This window comes from Cherax quadricarinatus, chromosome 7 (assembly GCF_038502225.1).
Source record: "Cherax quadricarinatus isolate ZL_2023a chromosome 7, ASM3850222v1, whole genome shotgun sequence".
Taxonomy (NCBI): domain Eukaryota; kingdom Metazoa; phylum Arthropoda; class Malacostraca; order Decapoda; family Parastacidae; genus Cherax; species Cherax quadricarinatus.
Genome location: NC_091298.1, coordinates 45530456 through 45555018, shown reverse-complemented (window position 1 = coordinate 45555018; position 24563 = coordinate 45530456). Strand labels below are relative to the sequence as shown.

The 24563-nt window shown below is 41.1% G+C and overlaps 2 protein-coding genes across 2 annotated transcripts in view; one reads left to right on the top strand and one right to left on the bottom strand.

Annotated features, from left to right (window-relative positions):
- The window catches only part of LOC128687076 (cell adhesion molecule Dscam1), a 422243-nt gene that overhangs the window by 262223 nt on the left and 135457 nt on the right, over positions 1-24563 (bottom strand). The gene's annotated exons all lie outside the window — the stretch shown is intronic.
- LOC128686992 (cell adhesion molecule Dscam1) overlaps positions 1-24563 on the top strand; it is a gene marked incomplete at its 3' end in the record, with an annotated part of 103609 nt that overhangs the window by 71170 nt on the left and 7876 nt on the right. Inside the window, 2 exon segments of the mRNA XM_070082117.1 lie at positions 13598-13731; positions 24123-24282. Of these exon segments, the coding sequence (XP_069938218.1) occupies positions 13598-13731; positions 24123-24282 (294 nt within the window).

Genomic DNA, 24563 nt, shown 5'->3' with positions numbered 1-24563 from the left:
CCAGGAACTAACAAACTTTATTTTTTTGTGAAATAAAGATAAGTTTATTTAGAGTAAAGGGCTCAACGAATATTAGTATAAGCATTGTTCTCACGGCACCAACTGTCCAAACAACCTTACGTAGTCCCATATAAGAGAAAGTTTGGCCACAAGGGCATTTTCAGTAAATCAGTCATTTCTCAGTTGTTGTTTGAGGTATATTTTTGATAAATATTTTCAAGAAAGAGTGAAACGACTTTGTCTTTTGTACCAAAACTGGAGAAAATCGGACAGTAAACAACAAAGTTACAGATTTTGCCCTACTGCCCCCTTGAGCCAGTGTTCAGACTCGAGGTATCATGTAGACCTAGGGCGTCATCATGGGGGTGCAGGGTGAGGTGCTAGCACTAGCAGTGACAACATAGATCTACATTTGGACAGTTAATGGGTTAAGGGTGAGCTTACTAGTGTCATTTAGGTGTGAATCATTTCTTTAGCCGATTGTTAATTTTAGTGTTTGTTAACAAGGTGTTTGAGCCTGATAATGCAAAGATTGTATCATCAACAAAAACCACAGGTGACATTAGGAAGGTCATTGATGAAGATGAAAAGAAGAATGTTACCTTAATAACAACAACAATAATAATAATAATAATAATAATAATAATAATGAATACAAGAGACTTGAGTATTCTATTGGGTCATCACTCTGTCTGACTTTTTTGGGTTATCCTAGGTTCTCTACACATATGCTGCTATGTATGATAATCTATGTAACTATATTTGTGTATACCTGAATAAACTTACTTACTTACCCAAAATTAACCAGACAAACCATACCTAACCACTACCAGTTTCTCAAAAGCTGCTCATATTGTGCTGATGAATGCTCATCCACTTACTTCTTTGAAGTTAGGATGTCTGTTCTTTTCACTGTTTTAAATAGTAGTAGACTGTAATGCAGTACATCATAATGTAAATTGTTCCATTGTAATACCAAATTTCATTGTTTTAAACAGTATTAAACTGTTATACATCACACTGTAAATCGTTTTAAATTGTTACAATGTAATACTGTAATCTTTATTAACTAATTCAATAGAGTAAAAAGTCTCTACTAGACTTATCAAAGCCATGTTTAATATGATATATTATATAATATTATATTCTCCTGTACTCACTAACTCATCTAATGACCATATGAACTATGTATTATACTATGTGCTATTCTTAAATTAATCTTTAAGTTTGCCCGAAATGCTCAGCATACAGAGGGGGTTTTAGCATGTACACCCAACTATTATATTCCTCTTACAACCATGTAATTTGTCAAAATAAAAAATCTAATCTAATCTAATATTGCTTTAATAAGTATTGTACAGAAGATGTAGAGTTTTGATTATTAACCATAGGCAGATACAATGGAGTGATTAACATTTGAGATGAATACAGATATTGAGAGCAAGTATATATTGATTATATTGATGAGAAAGTTTTACCTATGTTCATGATATTGAGCAAATGCATGTATAGTTTTTACAAATGTATTTATGATGAGCTGGGATAGGTTAAGGAGATAAGTTGTTTTTTTAACTGTAGTTTTAAAAATACTAGCTGAACCAATGGTTCTGGAGATTTCCGGTACAGTTAGAGTTCCAGATTTTGGGCCCTTTTATATACAGTGAGTTTTTGAAAAGATTTAGCCATACACAGGGAATGTCATAAAGGTTTTTGCCCCTAGTATTGTGTCTATGAGTCCTACTGAAACTGTCAAAAAAGCATTTCAGGTCAAGATTTATATTAGAATTAATTGTTCTGTAAATGTGGGTTGCACAATAGTACGAGTGAATGTTTTGTATAGTTGGTTTAGATCTTCGAAGAGTGGGGGGGGGGAGGGTGTTGTCTGGCAGTGGATTGTGTGATCATTCGCACTGCGGCTTTTTGTTGTGATATTATTGATTTTAGGTGGTTTTTCGTTGTGTAACCCAAGGCACAAATAGCATAAGTGAGGTATGGGTAGATCAGATGGGTATATTGGAGAGGATGCCAGGTGTTTTAGAAGCTTTTTTTTTTGTTATGTGTTGGATATGGGTGTTGAATTTCAGGTTGCTATCAAGGTGTAGACCCAGGAATTTTCCCTCATTATGTTTAGCAATAAGGATGTTGTTAAGCATAATGTTTAGTTGGACCTCACTTGGTCTTCTACCAAACATAATGTAAAAGGTTTTATCTATATTAGGTGTAAGTTTATTGATGGTCAACCAGGTTGCTGTATTTGCTAGTTCTTCTTTAACAATAGTATTAGGGGAAGACCTAAATTCATTTTCCATCAATACTGTTTATATTCATAACAACCCTCTATGTCATCTCACAAGTTTTGTTCCATAAAGAATATATAGTAAAGATCTGTGGGAAATATATGTATTTTATCCATGGCAAGAGTGGAAAAACATTGATAAGATAGTGTTTACAATGGATCCCAATTTATCCCTCCAGTTTTAGTATGGTGTTTATGGTTTGATAATGCATGGTAGTCTTCAGACATGTATCCCTGTGCAATGTGAGCTCTCAGAGGGATAAAGAAAATATAAATGCTACCATAAATTGTCAACATTATTATTGATGTAATAAGATCACTCACTCATTCACACACACACACACACACACACACCAGGTCTCCCACCCTCACAGGCCCCCCAAACCACAGTGTTGGAAAGGAAACTGAAGGTATGGTACACAAACGCTGATGGAATAACAAATAAGTGGGAGGAGTGGCATGAAAGAGTCAAAGAAGCATCACCGGACATCATAGCTCTCACAGAAACCAAGCTTACAGGTATGATAACAGATGCCATCTTTCCAACGGGATACCAAATCCTGAGGAAAGACAGAGGGAACAGGGGGGGGTGGAGGAGTGGCGTTGCTGATCAAAAATCGCTGGAATTTTGATGAGCTGGAGAGAGGAGACAGCGGAGAAGAAAGTGATTACATAGCGGGAACACTTCACTCTGGAGGTCCCAAGGTGGTAATAGCAGTGATGTATAACCCACCACAGAACAGCAGGAGGCCAAGGCAAGAGTACGACGAGAGCAATAGAGCGATGGTTGACACACTGGCTAGAGTGGCCAGAAGAGCTCATGCATGCAGGGCAAAGCTCCTGATCATGGGTGACTTTAACCACAAGGAGATCGATTTGGGAGAACTTGGACCCACATGGGGGCCAAGATACATGGAGGGCTAAGATGATGGAGGTGGTACTGGAAAACTTCATGTGCCAACACGTAAGGGACACTACAAGAGAGAGAGGAGAGGATGAACCAGCAAGGCTGGACTTAGTATTCACCTTGAGTAGTGCAGATATTGAGGACATCACATATGAAAGACCCCTTGGGGCCAGTGACCATGTGGTTTTAAGCTTCGAATACACAGTAGAGCTACAAGTGGAGGGAGAAGCAGGAAGGCCAGGACGAATGAAGCCAAACTACAAGAAAGGGGACTACACAGGAATGAGGAACTACCTGAACGGGGTTCAGTGGGACAGAGAACTGGCAGGGAAGCCAGTTAATGAGATGATGGAATATGTAGCAACAAAATGCAAGGAGGCTGAGGAGAGGTTTGTACCCAAGGGTAACAGGAATAATGAAAAAGCCAGGATGAGCCCATGGTTTACCCAAAGGTGCAGGGAGGCAAAAACCAAGTGTGCTAGGGAATGGAAGAAATATAGAAGGCAAAGAACCCAGGAGAATAAGGAACAGTCGTAGAGCCAGAAACGAATATGCACAGATAAGAAGGGAGGCCCAAAGACAATATGAAAATGACATAGCAGCAAAAGCCAAATCTGACCCAAAACTGTTGTACAGCCATATCAGGAGGAAAACAACAGTCAAGGACCAGGTAATCAGGCTAAGGAAGGAAGGAGGAGAGACAACAAGAAATGACCGTGAAGTATGTGAAGAACTCGACAAGAGATTCAAAGAAGTGTTCACAGAGGAGACAGAAGGGACTCCAGAAAGACGGAGAGATGGGGCACACCACCAAGTGCTGGACACAGTGCACACAACCGAGGAAGAAGTGAAGAGGCTTCTGAGTGAGCTAGATACCTCAAAGGCAATGGGGCCAGATAACATCTCCCCATGGGTATTGAGAGAGGGAGCAGAGGCGCTATGTGTGCCCCTAACAACAATATTCAATACATCTATCGAAACAGGGAGATTGCCTGAGGCATGGAAGACAGCAAATGTAGTCCCAATCTTTAAAAAAGGAGACAGACATGAAGCATTAAACTACAGACCAGTGTCACTGACATGTATAGTATGCAAAATCATGGAAAAGATTATCAGGAGAAGAGTGGTGGAACACCTAGAAAGGAACGATCTCATCAACAGCAGCCAACATGGTTTCAGGGACGGGAAATCCTGTGTCACAAACCTACTGGAGTTCTATGACATGGTGACAGCAGTAAGACAAGAGAGAGAGGGGTGGGTGGATTGCATTTTCTTGGACTGCAAGAAGGCGTTTGACACAGTTCCACACAAGAGATTGGTGCAAAAACTGGAGGACCAAGCAGGGATAACAGGGAAGGCACTACAATGGATCAGGGAATACTTGTCAGGAAGACAGCAGCGAGTCATGGTACGTGGCGAGGTGTCAGAGTGGGCACCTGTGACCAGCGGGGTCCCGCAGGGGTCAGTCCTAGGACCAGTGCTGTTTCTGGTATTTGTGAACGACATGACGGAAGGAATAGACTCTGAGGTGTCCCTGTTTGCAGATGACGTGAAGTTGATGAGAAGAATTCACTCGATCGAAGACCAGGCAGAACTACAAAGGGATCTGGACAGGCTGCAGACCTGGTCCAGCAATTGGCTCCTGGAGTTCAATCCCACCAAGTGCAAAGTCATGAAGATTGGGGAAGGGCAAAGAAGGCCGCAGACGGAGTACAGTCTAGGGGGTCAGAGACTACAAACCTCACTCAAGGAAAAAGATCTTGGGGTGAGTATAACACCAGGCACATCTCCTGAAGCGCACATCAACCAAATAACTGCTGCAGCATATGGGCGCCTAGCAAACCTCAGAACAGCATTCCGACATCTTAATAAGGAATCATTCAGGACCCTGTACACCGTGTACATTAGGCCCATATTGGAGTATGCGGCACCAGTTTGGAACCCACACCTAGCCAAGCACGTGAAGAAACTAGAGAAAGTGCAAAGGTTTGCAACAAGACTAGTCCCAGAGCTAAGAGGTATGTCCTACGAGGAGAGGTTAAGGGAAATCAACCTGACGACACTGGAGGACAGGAGAGATAGGGGGGACATGATAACAACATACAAAATACTGAGAGGAATTGACAAGGTGGACAAAGACAGGATGTTCCAGAGACTGGACACAGTAACAAGGGGACACAGTTGGAAGCTGAAGACACAGATGAATCACAGGGATGTTAGGAAGTATTTCTTCAGCCACAGAGTAGTCAGTAAGTGGAATAGTTTGGGAAGCGATGTAGTGGAGGCAGGATCCATACATAGCTTTAAGCAGAGGTATGATAAAGCTCACGGCTCAGGGAGAGTGACCTAGTAGCGATCAGTGAAGAGGCGGGGCCAGGAGCTCGGACTCGACCCCCGCAACCTCAACTAGGTGAGTACAACTAGGTGACTACTCACACACACACACACACACAGTGGAGAGAATAACAGGAGTTGAATGGGAAAAGCCTGACTATAAAAGAGGGGACTACATAGGGTTGAAGAACTTCCTGCGGGAGGTCCAGTGGGACAGAGAACTGGCCGGAAAGCCAGTAAATGAAATGATGGAATATGTAACAACAAAATGCAAGGAGGCAGTGGAAAGGTTTATTCCCAAGGGCAACGGGAAGACCAGAATGAGCCCCTGGTTTACCCGACGGTGTAAGGAGGCAAAAACAAAGTGCAATAGAGAATGGAAAAAGTACAGAAGGCAGAGAACACACGAAAATAGGGAGATCAGTCGCAGAGCCAGGAATGAGTATGCACAGGTAAGGAGGGAGGCCCAGCGACAGTATGAAAATGACATAGCATCGAGAATCAAGACTGACCCGAAACTGTTATATAGCCACATCAGGAGGAAGACAACAGTCAAAGACCAGATGATCAGATTAAGGACAGAAGGTGGAGAACTCACAAGAAATGATCAGGAGGTATGTGAGGAGCTGAACAGGAGATTTAAGGAAGTTTTTACAGTAGAGACAGGAAGGGCTGTGGGAAGACAGCATAGAAGGGAACATCAAGAGGGAATATACCAACAAGTGTTGGATGACATACGAACAACTGAGGAGGAGGTGAAGAAGCTCTTAAGTGACCTTGACACCTCAAAGGCGATGGGACCAGACAACATCTCCCCATGGGTCCTTAGAGAAGGAGCAGAGATGCTGTGTGTGCCTCTAACCACAATCTTCAACACATCCCTTGAAACTGGGCAACTACCTGAGAAATGGAAGACAGCTAATGTAGTCCCCATATTTAAGAAAGGAAACAGAAACGAGGCACTAAACTACAGACCTGTGTCTCTGACATGTATTGTGTGCAAAGTCATGGAGAAGATTATCAGGAGGAGAGTGGTCGAACACCTGGAAAGGAACAAGATTATAAATGAAAACCAGCATGGGTTCATGGAAGGCAAATCTTGTATCACAAACCTCCTGGAGTTTTATGACAAGGTAACAGAAGTAAGACACGAGAGAGAGGGGTGGGTAGATTGCATTTTCCTAGACTGCAGGAAGGCCTTTGACACAGTTCCCCACAAGAGATTAGTGCAGAAGCTGGAGGATCAGGCGCATGTAAAAGGGAGGGCACTGCAATGGATAAGGGAATACCTGACAGGGAGGCAGCAACAAGTCATGGTACGTGAAGAGGTATCACAGTGGGCGCCTGTTACGAGCGGGGTCCCACAGGGGTCAGTTCTAGGACCAGTGCTATTTTTGATATATGTGAACGACATGATTGAAGGAATAGACTCTGAAGTGTCCCTGTTCGCAGATGACGTGAAGTTGATGAGAATTAAATCGGACGAGGATGAGGCAGGACTGCAAAGAGACCTGGACTGGCTGGACATGTGGTCCAGTAACTGGCTTCTTGAATTCAATCCAGCCAAATGCAAAGTCATGAAGATTGGGGAGGGGCAAAGAAGACCGCAGACAGAGTATAGGCTAGGTGGACAAAGACTACAGACCTCACTCAGGGAGAAAGACCTTGGGGTGACCATAACACCGAGCACATCACCGGAGGCACACATCAACCAAATAACTGCTGCAGCATACGGGCGCCTGGCAAACCTGAGAATAGCGTTCCGATACCTTAATAAGGAATCGTTCAAGACACTATACACTGTGTATGTTAGGCCCATACTGGAGTATGCAGCACCAGTCTGGAACCCACACCTGGTCAAGCACATCAAGAAGTTAGAGAAAGTACAAAGGTTTGCAACAAGGCTAGTCCCAGAGCTCAAGGGAATGTCGTACGAGGAAAGGTTAAGGGAAATCGGACTGACGACACTGGAGGACAGAAGGGTCAGGGGAGACATGATAACGACATACAAGATACTGCGGGGAATAGACAAGGTGGACAGAGATAGGATGTTCCAGAGAGGGGACACAGGGGCAAGGGGTCACAACTGGAAGCTGAAGACTCAGACGAGTCACAGGGATGTTAGGAAGTATTTCTTCAGTCATAGAGTTGTCAGCAAGTGGAATAGCCTAGCAAGTGAAGTAGTGGAGGCAGGAACCATACATAGTTTTAAGAAGAGGTATGACAAAGCTCAAGCAGAGAGAGAGAGGACCCAGTAGCGATCAGTGAAGAGGCGGGGCCAGGAGCTGAGTCTCGACCCCTGCAACCACAATTAGGTGAGTACAAACACACACACACACACACACACAAGGAGGAATGGGAGGCAAGGAAGGAGGGGAGCAGGAGAAACCAGACCCAGGTGGAAGAACAAACACAGCCTTCTTCAGTACCACCTACAAAAGGAGCCCAACCGTGGCAGTCCCAGTGCAATCAAAACAACCTAATCCAAAACCCACACACTGTACCCTCTGCCCACACCCCCCTCACCACAAACCCCACCCCCACAGTAACCCCCTATAGGCCCCCTCACCATAACCCCCACTGAAACCTCCCATAGGCCCTCTGCCCCCACCCCCCACACCATAGACCTCACCCCCACAGCAACCCCCTATAGGCCCCTGGCAGGGCAACTGCTCTTCCAAACCCACCGTTCTCCCTGGACCACAGTTATAGAAAAGAAGTTGAAGGTTTGGTACAGGAACGAGGATGGAAAAACGAATAAATGTGAGGAGTGGCATGAAAGAATCAAGGAGATGTCCCCAGACATCATAGCAGTCACAGAAACAAAACACTGGGACAATAACAGATGCAATCTTCCCACCTGGATATCAGATCCTGAGGAAGGATAGAAGGAGCAGAAAGGGAGGAGGGGTTGCACTGCTCATTAAAAACTGATAGTGATATTAGGAAATGGAAGGAATGGGTGTGACTGGAGAAAGGGATTACATAGTAGGTACAGTTCAGTATAACCCACCACAAAACTACAGGAAGTCAAGAGAGGGATATGATGAGTGCAACAGAGCAATGGTGGACACACTAAATAACAAAAAAGGCACAATACCGTGACTGGAACGATACACAGATAACCCACACATAAAAGAGAGAAGCTTACGACGATGTTTCGGTCCGACTTGGACCATTGACAAAGTCACACTAACCAGAAGTGGAGCAGGACGGCTATATATAGGCAGGAAGAGGTGGTGGTAGTAGTAATAGTAGTAGTACAAGAATGGTATGTAATACCGACAAGATGAAATTAAGGCACATGCGCAACACCCGGGCATCACTATTGTAGACGTTTCGCCATCCAGCCAGCCACTGGATGGCGAAACGTCCACAACAAAGACAACCAGATGCCGCACATGTGTCTTAATTTCATCAGTAGTTGTAGTAGTAGTAGTAGAAGAGGTAGTAGTAGTGGTAGTGGTAGCTGAGGTGGCAAGAAGAGCTCACTCGAGTAGACCAAAGTTATGGGTTATGGGCGACTTCAACCACAGGGAAATTGATCAGGAAAACATGGAGCCACATGGGGATCCCGAAACATGGAGAGCCAAGATGATGGATATGGTACTGGAAAACCTCATGCACCAACATGTTGCAGACACTGCCAGAGAGAGAGGGGAGGATGAACCAGCAAGACTGGACCTTGTGTTCACCCTGAGTAGTTCAGACATCGAGGTCATCACATATGAAAGACCCCTTGGAGCTAGTGATCACATGGTTCTGAGCTTTGAATACATCGTAGAGCTACAAATGGAGAGGGTAACAGGAGTAGAAAGGGAAAAGCCAAACTATAAAAGGGGGGACTACACAGGTATGAGGACCTTCCTGCAGGAGGTTCAGTGGGAAAGAGTTGGTAGGAAAGTCAGTAAATGAAATGATGGACTACGTAACAACAAAATACAAGGAGGAAGAGGAAAGGTTTGTTCCCAAGGGTAACAGAAATAATGGGGGAAGACCAGAATGAGCCCTTGGTTTATCCAGAGGTGTAGGGAGGAAGGCCCAGCAGCAGAATGAAAACGACATAGCATCGAAAGTCAAGTCTGACCCAAAACTGCTTTACAGCCACATCAGGAGGAAAACAACAGTCAAGGACCAGGTAATCAGGCTGAGGAAAGAAGGTGGGGAGCTCACAAGAAATGACCAAGAAGTATGTGAGGAGCTCAACATGAGATTTCAGCAAGTATTTACAGTGGAGGCAGATGGGACACTGCAAAGTCAAAACAGTGGGTTACACCAACAAGGGATATACCAACAAGTGTTGGATGAAATACACACAACCGAGGAGGAGGTGAAGAAGCTCCTAAGTGACCTTGATACCTCAAATGCGGTGGGACCGGACAAAATCTCTCCATGGGTCCTTAGAGAGGGAGCAGAGACACTGTGTGTGCCACTAACCACAATCTTCAACACATCCCTTGAAACTGGGCAATTACCTGAGGTATGGAAGACAGCAAATGTAGTCCCCATCTTTAAGAAAGGAGACAGAAACAAGGCACTAAACTATAGACCAGTGTCACTGATGTGTATGGTATGCAAAGTCATGGAGAAGATTATCAGGAGGACAGTGGTGGAACACCTGGAATGGAACAAGATTATGAACGACAGCCAGCATGGATTCATGAAGGCAAATCCTGTGTCACAAACCTACTGGAGTTTTATGACAAGGCTACTAAAGTAAGACATGAGAGGGAGAGGTGAGTTGATTGCATTTTCTTGGACTGCAAGAAGGCCTTTGACACATTTCCTTACAAGAGATTAGTACAGAAGCTAGAGGATCAGGCACGTATAACAGGAATGACACTGCAATGGATCAGAGAATACCTAACAGGGAGGCAACAGCGAGTCATGATACTTGATGAAGAATCCCAGTGGGCACCTGTGATGAGCGGGGTCCCACAGGGGTCAGTTCTGGGACCAGTGCTATTCTTGGTATATGTGAATGACATGATGGAAAGGACAGACTTAGAAGTATTCCTGTTTACAGATGATGTGAAGTTAATGAGGAGAATTAAATCAGATAGGGATAAGATGGGTCTACAAAGAGACCTGGACAGGCTGGAGATGTGATCCAGCAACTGGCTCCTAGAATTTAACCCCTCCAAATGCAGAGTCATGAAGATCAGGGAAGGGCAAAGAAGACTGCAGACAGAGTATGGGCTGGGTGGCCAAAGACTGCAAACCTCACTCAAGGAGAAAGATCTATGTGTGAGTATAATACCGAGCACGTTGCCGGAAGCACACATTAACCAGATAACTGCTGCGGCATATAGGTGCCTGGCAAACCTGAGAATAGCATTCCGATACTGCAGTAAGGAATTGTTCAAGACTCTATACACTGTGTACTTCAGGCCCATACTGGAGTACACAGCACCAGTTTGGAACCCACACCTGGTCAAGCACGTCAAGAAATTAGAGAAAGTGCAAAGGTTTGCAACAAGGCTGGTTCCAGAGCTAAGGGGAATATCCTATGAAGAAATCACATCAAATCAAATCAAGTTTATTCTCTATAAGGATTACAGTGCTGAGTTTACAGAATTTGGATATTGTGTGATTTACATGTTTTAAAATACAGTGGACCCTCGACATCCGATACTAATCCGTTCCTGATGATCTGGTGATATTTGATATGATGGGAGGAGGGGAGAGTGTCGAAGTTGTTACTGTTTAGAAGAGGAATCCCCTTCCATTAGGACTTGAGGTAGCAAGTCCTTTTCCGGGGTTACTTCCCTTCTTCTTTTAATGCCACTAGGACCAGCTTGAGAGTCACTGGACCTCTGTCGCCGTTCCTTTAAGATTTGTCTAAAATGGGCCATAACATTGTCATTGTAATAGTCACCAGCACGGCTTGCAATAGCTGTGTTAGGGTGATTTTCATCCATAAAGGTTTGCAGTTCAACCCACTTTGCACACATTTCCTTAATTTTTGAAGTTGGCACAATGAAGTCCACAACTGGCATAGGCTTCTCAGGGCTAGCCCCAAACCCTTCAAAATCTTTCTTAATTTCCATACTAATTCTCACCCTTTTTACCACAGGGTTGGCACTAGAAGCTTTCTTGGGGCCCATGGCAACTTATTTTGCAGAAACAAGCAACAAAAACACTGATAATATGGATAATGTGGAATGTACCGAATGTATCCTTAGATGCGCGCACACTGGCTGGCTTGTAAACACTGGTACATACGGGGCAGTTCAGGCCACGCGTGGACACGTCTCGTACGAATCGTATCAAATGTCGGGTTTTCCATCGAATGTCGAGGCAAAATTTTTGCATTAAAATGCATCAAATGTTGGATTTATCGAATGTCAATGCCATCGAATGTCGGGGGGCCACTAGAACACCTAGCATGGCTAGGCATTTCAGGCAGACTTAGATTAATTCTTAACTTTAAAATATTACAAATTATGAGGTAAGTTGGTATTATGGCTAAGTGACTGAATACTAGTTTGTGAGTTTAGCAATGTGATTGCTTTTGTTTTTGCACAATACATAGTTTCAGTATTGGAGTATCACAGGCCAACTTTTGACTAGTTAGGATTCATTATTTTAAGATTAAGATTAGTATTTCTGTGTTTATGGTCAAATGGGTGAGTGAGTGTTAGTGTGAACCACCAGGTGGTATTCATGTAATTAGTTGATGGGGTGTGTCAGGGAGATAAGATGTTTTCTAATGGTAGTTTTGAAGGTGATGAATGTGTCTGCAGTTCTAGAGTATTCAGGGAGGGTGTTCCAGATTTTTGGGCATTTGATCTACATTGAATTTTTGTAAAGGTTAAGAGAAATTGGTCTGACGACACTGGAGGACAGGAGGGTCAGGGGAGACATGATAATGGCATACAAAATAATGCATGGAATAGATAAGGTGAACAGATACAGGATGTTCCAGAAATAGGACACAGAAATAAGGGGTCACAATTCGAAGTTGAAGACTCAGATGAGTCAAAGGGATGTTAGGAAGTATTTCTTCAGTCAGAGAGTTGTTAGGAAGTGGAATAGTCTGGCGAGTGATGTAGTAGAGGCAGGAACCATGCATAGTTTTAAGACGAGGTATGATAAAGCTCATGGAGCAGGGACAGGGAAGACCCAGTAGTGGTCAGTGAAGAGGCAGGGCCAGGAGCTGAGTTTCGACCCCTGCAACCACAATTAGGTGAGTACACACACACACACACACACACACACACACACGTGTGCACACACAGATGCACACACACAGGGGTCAGTCCTAGGACCAGTGCTATTTTTGGTTTATGTGAATGACATGATGGAAGGGATAGACTCAGAAGTGCTCCTGTTTGCAGATGATGTGAAGTTAATGAGGAAAATTAAATCAGATGAGGATCAGGCAGAACTACAAAGAGACCTGGACAGGCTGGACGCATGGTCCAGCAACTGGCTCCTCAAATTTAACCACGCCAAATGCAAAGTCAGAGTATAGGCTAGGAGTATAGGCAGACAGAGCATAGGCTAGGTGGCCAAAGACTGCAAACCTCTCTCAAGAAAAATGATCTTGGGGTGAGTATAATACTGAGCACATCTGCAGTGCACATCAATCAGATGACTGCTGCCGCATATGGGCGCCTGGCAAACCTGGCATTCCAACACCTCAGTAAGGAATCATTTAAGACTCTGTACACTGTGCACGTCAGGCTCATACTGGAGTATGCAGCACCAATTTGGAACACACACCTGGTCAAGCACATCTAGAAATTAAAGAAAGTGCAAAGGTTTGCAACCACAAATAGGTGAGTACCAATAGGTGAGTACAGATGCACACAGACACACACACACTCACTCACTTTACAAATAGGATGTTTAGAAACTAATTAAAGTTTTACTGCCACTGAGATCCTTTGAGCTAGTTCCTATTTTTTCAAACAACTCTTTTGTAAATAACGAAGCAGGAAGGCAGTTCATTTGTAAGTTGGAGCCATGTTTATGTAAAAATTCTTACATTTTCAAATTTTTGATGTTAGTTAATATAAACGTGAATATAAATAAATGTGTATATATTGTATCAGAACCTGTGGTACCAAGCCGATCCCGTCTCTTGGATGTCAACTCTACGTCAGTGCTGGTGCATCTTAGTACGTGGGGTGATGGAGGCTGTCCTATTCTATATTACGTCATAGAATATCGTGCTTCATCATCCAGGGTTAGTGTAAATTACTTGTTCTCTGGGTTACAGTATATAATATATGATAACATTCTATCAGTTTCTGTACTTTAATTTCTTACGAGTAGCACTTAATTTGTCTTTATTTATTCATTCCTTGCACTAGTTATGATTGATTTTTTAACTTGCAGTATTTTTAACAATTGACATGTTTTGAATTACAACAAAAGTCTCTTCAGAGAAATTGTAGCGACTCGTCTTGTCTTCTTGAAACCTCATAATCACTCATTTCCCAGGCACTATCACCGTGTGAGGTCATTTAAACACATGGTATTATTATAATAATTAATGCTGTATTAACAAAGATTTTTTGTACTGCATTTTGTATTTGGGTAAACCACTTGTGCTGTGATGTCTATGCTTTACTGGAACTCCTCTTTTGAAGAATGAAAAAAATTTCTGTGTTTAGGTCCTTGAACCACATTACTTATCTATCTACCTATAACTTGTACATATATTGCTAGTATATAACACTCAAATTGCTATATTAAGTCTTGTTCATCTTCCATGTGCATGTGTACTAGTTCCTTCTAGCATTTACCTCGACTCTGCACAGCTATAAAAACAGCTGACAAAGACAACATCGACAAGTTTGTGATCAGGAAGAGAAAACATGAAGATGATTGTGGTGAGGACAAAAAAGGAAAACAAATGTGGAAATATGAGTGAAAAAGAAAGAACAATTCCTATTTCCAGTACAACTGATCTGATTAGAAGAAAAATCACGTATATTTGCGAAGTTTTCTTACAAGCCTATATCATACTTTGAGAGACTTAAATGAGTGAAGACAACAGAGCTGATATTTTCTAAAACAAAGTTTCTAATTAAGTTCGAGAGGCCAACTGCTTAGTAGCAGAATTACTAAACATATGAAACTTTGTACAGAAGCATAGACACTTACTCTCCCTCCTTGGACAGTGAAGCAAAAGAAAAGATTCCACTCTCAGATAACATCAGCAGCAGATGGATACATGATATGTCAGCAGACATAGGAAAAACTGTGTGCATCACTATAAAGAAAAGTGAAATATTTGCACTGCAAGTAGACGAGTCTTCAGATACTGTAGGAAAGGCTCAACTATTACCATTCATTAGTTACATTAGTAATGCTAAACTAGTAAACCAGTTTGGTTGTTGTAAACAAACTTGATAAAACAACAAGAACAGGACAAGATATATTCACTACATTAAGTAAGTACTTGGAAGTTACTGGTTTGTCCTGGTAGTACTGTGTAGGAATTTTTACAAACATTGCTGCTCCATCAATGGTTGCTTCAATGAAAGGATTTGTATTAGTGAAGAAAGAAAGCATTGATGTCATAACACATTGCTTTCTCCATCGTCAGTTGCTGCTTGCAAGAACAATCAACAATAAGTTGAAGGCTGTACTTGACAAAGTTGTAAAAATGATGAACTACATAAAAGTAGGTCACTTAAATCACTACTGTTTGGCAAACTGTGTGAAGAAGTTGTGGCAAACATGTGAATGTTCTGCACACACAGGTAAGATGGTTATCCAGAGGCATTGTTGTCAGTAGTGTATTAGCACTTACTTTTCATTATAATAATAATACTAATGTCAGTAATGTATGAACTCAAGGATGAGTTACTTATAGTTGCTTATGTTGCTTATAGATGACACTTAGTCTTAGTGTACAAAATTATCTTACTTAGTGGATATCTTCGAACGTTTAAATGAGGTAAGTTCTAACATGCAAGGCAACACAAAGTATCTTATCTTTCCACTGACAAAATTAATGCTCTGGGAGATAAATTAAGAATTTGGGCTGTGAGAGTGAAGGAAAGCAACATGTTGCCACATGTTGATGCAATATGTTGATGCAACAAAGAATAAAGAGATCATGCCATTGATTTTTGAGCATCTTGAAGTATTGCAGAAAAACTTCAGTACTATTTCCCAAACTTATGTTTACCTGGAGACCTGGAGAGGGTTTCGGGGGTCAACAACCCCGCGGCTCGATCTGAGACCAGGCCTCACAGTGGATCAGGGTCTGATCAACCAGGGAAAGTTTTGACTGGTTGAGAAACACATTTATTGTATCAGATCAAGACTGTTGAAGCTCTCACAGAAGAAGAGGGAGTAATTGAAGTATATAATGATGGCAGTCTGAAATTAAGAATGAATATCCTCAGTTTGTGAAAAAATAAAGTTGCCTAACTGTTGCCCATGTGTTTTACCTACCATATACTTTATATGCATTTTATTGCTCTGGGGGGCTTTAAATGTTGTAGTATATTACGTGTGGGTGTGGTGAGCTGGCCTGGCTGGCTGCCATACCTTCCACACCTGACTTCCTTGAAATAAATACTACTCACCTCTCACCCTACATTAAGATTACAAATATTTTAAGGTAAATAATGAGTGTACTGTATATGCATTTTATCACTCTGAGGTGCTTTAAATGTCATAGTATATTACGTGTGGGTGGGGTAGCCTGGCTGGCTACCATACCTCCCACATCTGACTTCTTACAGTAAATGCTACTCACTTCTCACCCTATATTAAGACTACAAATATTTTAACGTAAGTAATGAGTGTACTGTGTGTGTATTTTACTTTTTGTTGTTTTTAATGCCTAGTTCTATTGCTAACTTAATATATGTTAGTGTAAACTTATTATCTGGCATTTTTATGCATTTATAAGTGGAAAAAATGGCGTTCTGTTTTCCTGCAATGTCCGCTTTCCGACGGTAGCCTGGAACCTAACCCGCTGTATAAGTGGGGCCCTACTGTATAACAAGACCAATTTTAATGCAGGCTATTGATATAAACATCAGGGATACACAGTGCCCCTTTAGCACTCACTGCAAGTAAATAAGTAAGTGTATTCAGGTTAACACAAATACAGTTACATAGATTATCATGCATATGTGTAAAGAACTTAGGATAACCCCAAAAAAGTCAGACAGTGACTTATTTCTATTGGGGTCCTTTGCAACATGGTTAAATCAAGGAATAAATGTTTCACACCAAATGTGAAAACTCCATACAGAAAGTGGCCTCAGCCAGGAGTCGGTTTTCTTTTCTCATCAGCATTATAACAAAATAACGTTACCCCTTTGAGGGTCTGTGTCATAGTTGTACAGCTTTGAAGCCAGGGTCAGTCAGTGCTGTAGTTCTATGTCATGAGCTCAGCTCACTCAAATAAGCTGTGAGTGGTAAATTTGGGCCTAGATATGAGAGAATGCATCTATGTTGTAAGTGTGCACCATATAAAAAAGTCCTGTTTCTTACATAATTTTGAAGAAAATATCATAGATGGATTAATGAAAATATCTATATTAATGTAAAATAAGACATATAATGTGCCCAAGAGTGAATCACAAATGTATGAGCAGCCCAGGTGGATGCACCTGGTACCGTCGATTTCCGAGCCACTGTACGAAACCCGAGGGTAAATTTTGCTGAGAAAAGTGCTCGAAATCTGAATTGTACGATTTCCGCACTGGCCAAAAACCGGGGTCCACTGTACTTCTTTATACTTTTTTTCTTAATGTATTACCTATTACGAAATCTCTTTCTATACAAAGTTCAATCAAAGGCCCCCCCCTTATCATTTACACCTGCACTCCAAACTTACCTACCATACCCTCTCTAACCATTTCTTTCTCACTTGGTTCAAAAGTTCCTCTACACTTGCTTAACATCTCCCAGAATCTCTGGCCTGTACACTCCTCTCTTCTCCATGTGCAAAAAGACTCATTATGACCCATTTTTCACATCTGACCCTTATTTTAATCTGTATAATCTTAGAATTTATACATTTATGTTCCCTCTTCTTCCATAACTGATCCTGCAACATTATTGCTACTCCTTTCATAGCTCTAACTCTTTCAGATACTCCTGACTTAATCCCATTTATTTCTTCCCATTGAAACTCCCCTACTCCCTTCGGCTTTGTTTTCTCAGAGCTAGGACATCCAACTTCTTGCCATTCATAATACTGGCAATCATCTCTTTCTTATCAAATGCACTACATCCATGCACATTTAAGCATCCCAGCTTTATAAAAATGTTCTTGCATTTAGTAATTTATACTGGAGAAGTGGTTACCAGCCCCTTGCTCCCAGCATTGTAGTTGCCTCTTATGACACACATGACTAACGGAGAAAAGATTCTTTTCCACTTCCCCATTTAGATGGAAGGAAATAAAAAGAACTATTGAGAAAAATAGGAGAAAATTCAGGTTGGTGTGTACACATTTATATGTACATGTTTATGTAGTGTGCCTAAGTGTAAATAGAAGTAGAAAGATGTACCTGTTTTCTTGTGTGTTTGAGACAGAAAGAAAAGGACACCAGCATTCCAACCATTGTGTAAAAAACTATGTACAGGTTTGTTTCCCATGCACTTGTCAGGACAGTAGTACCTCCCTGGGTTGTGGTTGCTGTCTACCATTTTACTACCTTAACCCTTTGACCGTTTTGGTCGTATATATACATCTTACGAGCCAGTGTTTCTGACGTGTATGTACTCAATAATTCTAGCGGCTTCAGATCAAGCAGGAGACAGCTGGTAGACCCACATATGAGAGAATGGGTCTGTGTGGTCAGTGTGCACTACATAAAAAAATTCCTGCAGCACGCAATGCATAATGACAAAAAAAAACTCCGACCATTTTTTTTTTTTGAATTAAAACGCTGACTTTGAGGTGTATTTTTGTATAGTATTTATCGTTGTATTCTCGTTTTCATGGTCTCATGTGATAAAATGGAAAACGTATTACAAAAATAGAGGTGATTTTGATTAGTTTCACAATGAAAACAATCTTGAAATTGAGCTCAAAGTAGGGGAAATGTTCGATTTTTACCAATGTTCAAGAGTAAGTAAATCACACCACATGTCCAATACACATCAACTGGGGTGTCTAATATTCTTTCACTAGTGCACTGATATTATTTATACCATTTTTACAGTAATGCAGTAGTCTGCATAACATGAATAAAAAATAAAAATAGAAAGCAATAGTAATATAAGAGGGGCCTAGAAATGTGACTAATGGACAGAGGATATGTTATTTTAGTGCCAAGAATGTCTACATTGTTTATTCTGGACCCTATTTTGAAATTGGCATCTTTTTTAATTTGCATGAAATTGGCCAAATTGCTAATTTCTGACCACTTTATTGAGTAGTTCAAATCGGTAAATGGGCGGTTTCTTGCACTCAATTGATAGAAAAAATGGAGTTCTAAAGAAATAGCTATGAGTTTGGTCAACTGGAACAATGCAATTGGCCAAAAACGGGGCTCAAAGTCGGCAAAATCGCCGATGCGTATATGTCGCCGAGACCGCTATTTCGTGGGAGTGTAATTCCATGAGTTTTCGACCAAATTTTGTACTTTTGGTGTCATTACCATCGGGAAAAGATTCTCTATCATTTCATAAGAAAAATAATTTTGTTTTTTCCAAAAAATTTTCGACATAGAATGAGTTTCAGAAAGGGGCTTGCGACAGTCATAGGGTTAAGAATTTCTGCACTTTGATGTTTTTATTAACCCTTAACCCATAAGCGGTCCAAATGTATATATACGTTCTTACCGTTAGTGCCCCAAACGTATGTAAACGTTTTATTTTTCCTGCCTTCAAATATGGCACAATTGGCCTGAGATGCCTTGTCAGCATAGAATGGGTCATAACACTCAGTGTGCACTGCATTAAAAAATCTGGGACCACTTAGTACCTTGTGGGAGAACCAGTTCAAATGAGCGCCAGCTAGAGTAAACAGCATGGCAAACACCTGGGATTCACTGATGTCATGTAGTACAGTGGACCCTTGACTAACGCTATTAATCCATTCCTGAGAGCTCATCGTTAGTCAAAATAATCGTTAGTCAAGTTAATTTTCCCCATAAGAAATAATGGAAATCAAATTAATCCGTGCAAGACACCCAAAAGTATTGAAAAAAAAAAATTTTAACACATGAAATATTAATTTTAATACACACAAACTGAAGAAGACATGCACAGTTACATGACACTTACCTTTATTGAAGATCTGGTGATGATTGATGGGATGGGAAGAGGGGAGTGTGTTGATGGTCTTAGTGTTTAGAAGGGGAATCCCCTTCCATTAGGACTTGAGGTGGCAAGTCCTTTTTTGGGGTTACTTCCCTTCTTTTAATGCCACTAGGACCAGCTTGAGAGTCACTGGACCTCTGTCGCACAACATATCTGCCCATAGAGGCCTGTACCTCCCGTTCCTTTATGACATTCCTAACGTGTTTCACAACATTGTCAGTGTCACCATTAAACACTTGTTCAGGTTTCAGTCCTTCACTGTCTATGTACTCCTTGAATTCCTGCACATATTTTTCAGCTGCTTTTTGGTCCAAACTGGCAGCCTCACCATGCCTTATCACACTATGTATGCCACTACGATTCTTAAATCTCTCAAACCAACCTTTGCTGGCCTTAAATTCACTCACATCACCACTAGTTGCTGGCATTTTTCTAATTAAATTGTCATGCAACTTCCTAGCCTTTTCACATATGATCGCTTGAGAGATGCTATCTCCTGCTATCTGTTTTTCGTTTATCCATACCAATAACAGTCTCTCAACATCTTCTATCACTTGCGATCTCAATTTCGAAAACATAGTTGCACCTTTGGCAAGAACAGCTTCCTTGATTGCCATTTTCTTGGCCACAATAGTAGCGATGGTTGATTGGGGTTTTGTGTACAGCCTGGCCAGCTCGGAGACATGCACTCCACTTTCATACTTAGCAATGATCTCTTTCTTCATATCCATAGTAATTCTCACCCTTTTTGCTGTAGGATTGGCACTAGAAGCTTTCTTGGGGCCCATGGTGACTTATTTTGCAGGTGCAATCACTAAAAAGGCTGTGATAATATGAAATGTTCCGATTGTATGCTTGGAAGCGACTGCGGTGGCTGGCTGGCTTGTAAACACTGGCCAGAAGTGGACACGTCTCAGACGGAAGGAATAGTGTTGGTCGAGTTTTTTAGCGCTAATCGAGGCAAAATTTTTGCGATAAAATGTATCGCTAGTCACATTTATCGTTAATCGATGCCATCGCTGGTCGAGGGTCCACTGTATTAACACTCCCATTTTAAGAGGAAAGTGATGCTGACCCCGAGTTTAGTGGCTCTGAGGTGGATGTGGCCATAAGTGGTCAAGGAAATATCAAAAAACCTCAATAATAACCCATGTGCAACATTTGTGCAACACCCTTTCAGAATGTCTTATAACCTATGCCCTAAATAAAGAGAAACAATTCTGAAACAATACTTTTTCAGCAGGCTGGCCACCTGGCTGGCCAGCTGCTGGCGGCCTGGCTCCGTTTGTTTGTCTGTGTCTATCTCTGTCTCTATATCTGTCTGTTTCTGTCTTTGTCTATCTGTCCCTGTCTGTCTCTCCCTGTCTGTCTGTCTGTCTCTGTCTCTATCTGTTTCTGTATCTCTTTCAATCTGTCTCTGTCTATCTCTGTCTCACAGGTACACATAAATACATATATACATAGTGTAAATTACCTAGGATAGCTGAAAAAAAACCAGACTGAGTGCTATACTCTGCTTGAAGATGTGAGTAAAGGTGATGACGCAGTCTTGTGGCTCTCTCTGAGACAGAGAGCTAGATGGATAGACAGTTAGACAGGGAGCTTGACAGACAGACAGACATGTTTGTGTACCAGCAAAAACAAAGAGAGGGCCGATGCTCATCAAATGTCACCTCTAATCTTATCTTATCAAGTCTTATCACTGCACCCGTGTGTATGTTCATTAAATGTCAGCTCTTATCTAATGTTATCTCATCTTATCATGTCACTCTCAGGGGTGGACTGAGGTTTCTTTTCATGCTTCAAGGGAACTTATTGCATGTTCTTCTTCTTATATACGTACTTCCACATATCCGAAACATTGCTGGGACCTATAAATACTTTGTATTTATTCCAAGACAACAGTAAATGGCCACCTGTCACTGTGTTTGTGACAATTTAAGTACAATTTCAGTACCAAATACTAGTGTCAGAACAAAGATTGGCTATAAAATGAGAAGAACTACTTTAAATTGTAATTATCAGAACATAAAAATTATATAAAATAATATAAAAGTGAGAAAAAAAAGGTTTATCGGCAGCACTTCTGCAAGCGGCAGGACTCGATGTTGCTGTCATTTGAGCATCCAGTGCCAACTTCTCAGCCTCATATCTCTAAGCACTGACCCTATTTTTTTTTTTATCCTACAACACTTAGAAAAATGTGCTCTTTATTTTCATTAAAAAAAAATGATTTTTATATTTTTCAAAATATTTGGGGCACTGGGGTAGTGAACGTATATATACATTTGGACAGTTTACGGGTTAAACTGTCCAAACGTAGATCTCCATTTGCACACGTAGTGCTCCGAACGTAGATCTACGTTTTATTTTTCATTCCTTCAAATTTGGCACAATAGGCTTGAATCATCTAGACATGAAAGAATGGGTCTGTGCACTCACTGTGTGCAGTATGTATGTATTAAAAAATCTGGGAGCACTTAGTACCTTGTGGGAGCACCAATTCAATTGAGCACCAATTAGAGCAAATAGCATGGCAAACACCAGGGATTCACTGATGCCATGTCACATTAACACTCCCCTTTTAAGAGGAAAGTAAAAATAGGTTAGATAAATACATGAGTGTGAGTTGGACCTGACTAGCTTGTGCTACTAGGTCTGATGTCATGTTCCTTCAGTGAATGTGACCTGACTAGGTGGGTCATTGGTCTAAGCCGGGGGGGGGGGGAGGGGTGACATGGACCTGCCTTGCATGGGCCAGTAGGCCTGCTGCAGTGTTCCTTCTTTCTTATGTATTTGGCAGGCTGGCTGGCTGGCTTTGGCTGTCTCTGGCTGTTTCTCTGTCTATCTGTCTCTCTCTCACATGTACACAAAAGTACAGTTATTATACATAGTGTAAATTACCTAGGATAACCCAAAAAATTCCAGGCAAAGGTAGATCAAATCAAATCAAATTAAAGTTTATTCTTTATAAGGATTACAATGCGGGGTTTACAGATTTTGGTTATTGTGTGGTTTACATGTAATAAAATACTAATTACAGAGGGGGCCACAAGAATACCTAGCATGGCTAGGCATTTCAGGCAAACTTAGATTAACTCTTAGCCCTAAATTATTACAAATTGTGGAGTAAGTTGACTAAATACTAAGTGACTAAATACTAGTTTGTGAGTTTAGCAATGTGAATGCTTTTGTTTTGGCACAATACATAGTTTTTATATTGGATTATCACAGGCAAACTTATGACTAGTTAGGAATCATTATTTTAAGATTAAGATACGTATTTCTGTGCTTATAGTCAAATAGTCAGATAGATAGAGAGACAGATAGATAGATAGATTGATAGACAGACAGACAAACATGTTTGTGTGTATCAGTGAAAATAAATAAAGCCAGGGTTTCCAAGTGCCCATTTATCAAATGTCACTGAGCTGTCAACAGATGTCATAACACCATTCTTCAAGGAGTTTCATATACTTATACTCCAAGCAGACAGAAAGACAGATAAGCAGACACAGACAGGCAGACAGATACATAGAGAGACAAGACATGTTTGTGTGTAACATTGATAACAAATACAACGAGGGTTAGCTGGAGCAGTGGGCATTTATCGTGTCACTGGGGTGTCAACAGTATAGAGATGCCTTTCATAACATCATGCTTCAAGGTATATACCAGGGTGTCTAAAACATTGCTGGGACCTATAAATACTTTGTATATATTTCTGGACAATAGTAAATAACCCAGGCAGGTGTAAATGTTCACCTGCCAATGTGATTGTGACTATTTGAGCACTATTTCAGTACCTAATATTAGTGTCAGAACAAAGATTGGCTATGAAATCACAAGAACTATTATTAATTGTAATTATCAGAACATAAAAAATATATAAATTAAAATAAAAACGAGAAAAAAGGTGTATCGGCAACACTTCTGCAAGTGGCAGGAGTCGATGTTGCCGTCAGGTGAGCATCCAGAGCCAACTTCACGGTCTTATATCTCAGCAAGTACTGACCCTAAATTTTTTTTTGTCCTGTAACATGTAAAAAAATGTGCTTTTCATTAAAAAACAAAAAAAAAAATTATTTTTCAAAATATTCGGAGTGCCACGTGAGTGAACGTAGATGTACGTTTGGACAGTTTAAGGGTTAATCTTGAGAATTGTATTAATCCTAAATATTAAGGTTCTAAAAGGTCGTATTTTCTTGTAGATTAATATTAGGTATGTATTTCAAGAAATCATGAAGTACAGATACAGTGCTGAGTTTTTTTTTTTCAACAAACTTTCCAGCAGTCTATAAATCATTTATCCATAACTGACTTTTACAGGACTGGATTTCTGTAGCCAACAATGTTGCAGCTAATGAGAAAACCTATGTGATCCGTGACCTGACTCCTGCCACACGTTATTCAGTCAGAGTTACTGCTCACAATCATGCTGGCTCCAGTGTGGCCACCTATGATGTCAAAACTCTCACTCCTGAAGGAGGTATGTCACTGGCACCTTTTCTTTATTTTGAAGTCACAAGTGAAGAGGTGTTATCATATTTAAGCACATTAAAAAATCCAGTCTTGTCCAAAGTATACTACCATCTCCCAGGATGCCACCCACATTAGTTGGCTAACACTCTGGTACCCATTTACTATTAGGTGGAGACTTTCTCATGTGTTTCAACTTGCCAGGGATTGAACTCAGATCCTTGTGTTGTGACCTGATGTTGTTACCACTGAGGTACAAGCCATTGTTTGGTGTGTATTTTTATTGCTCTT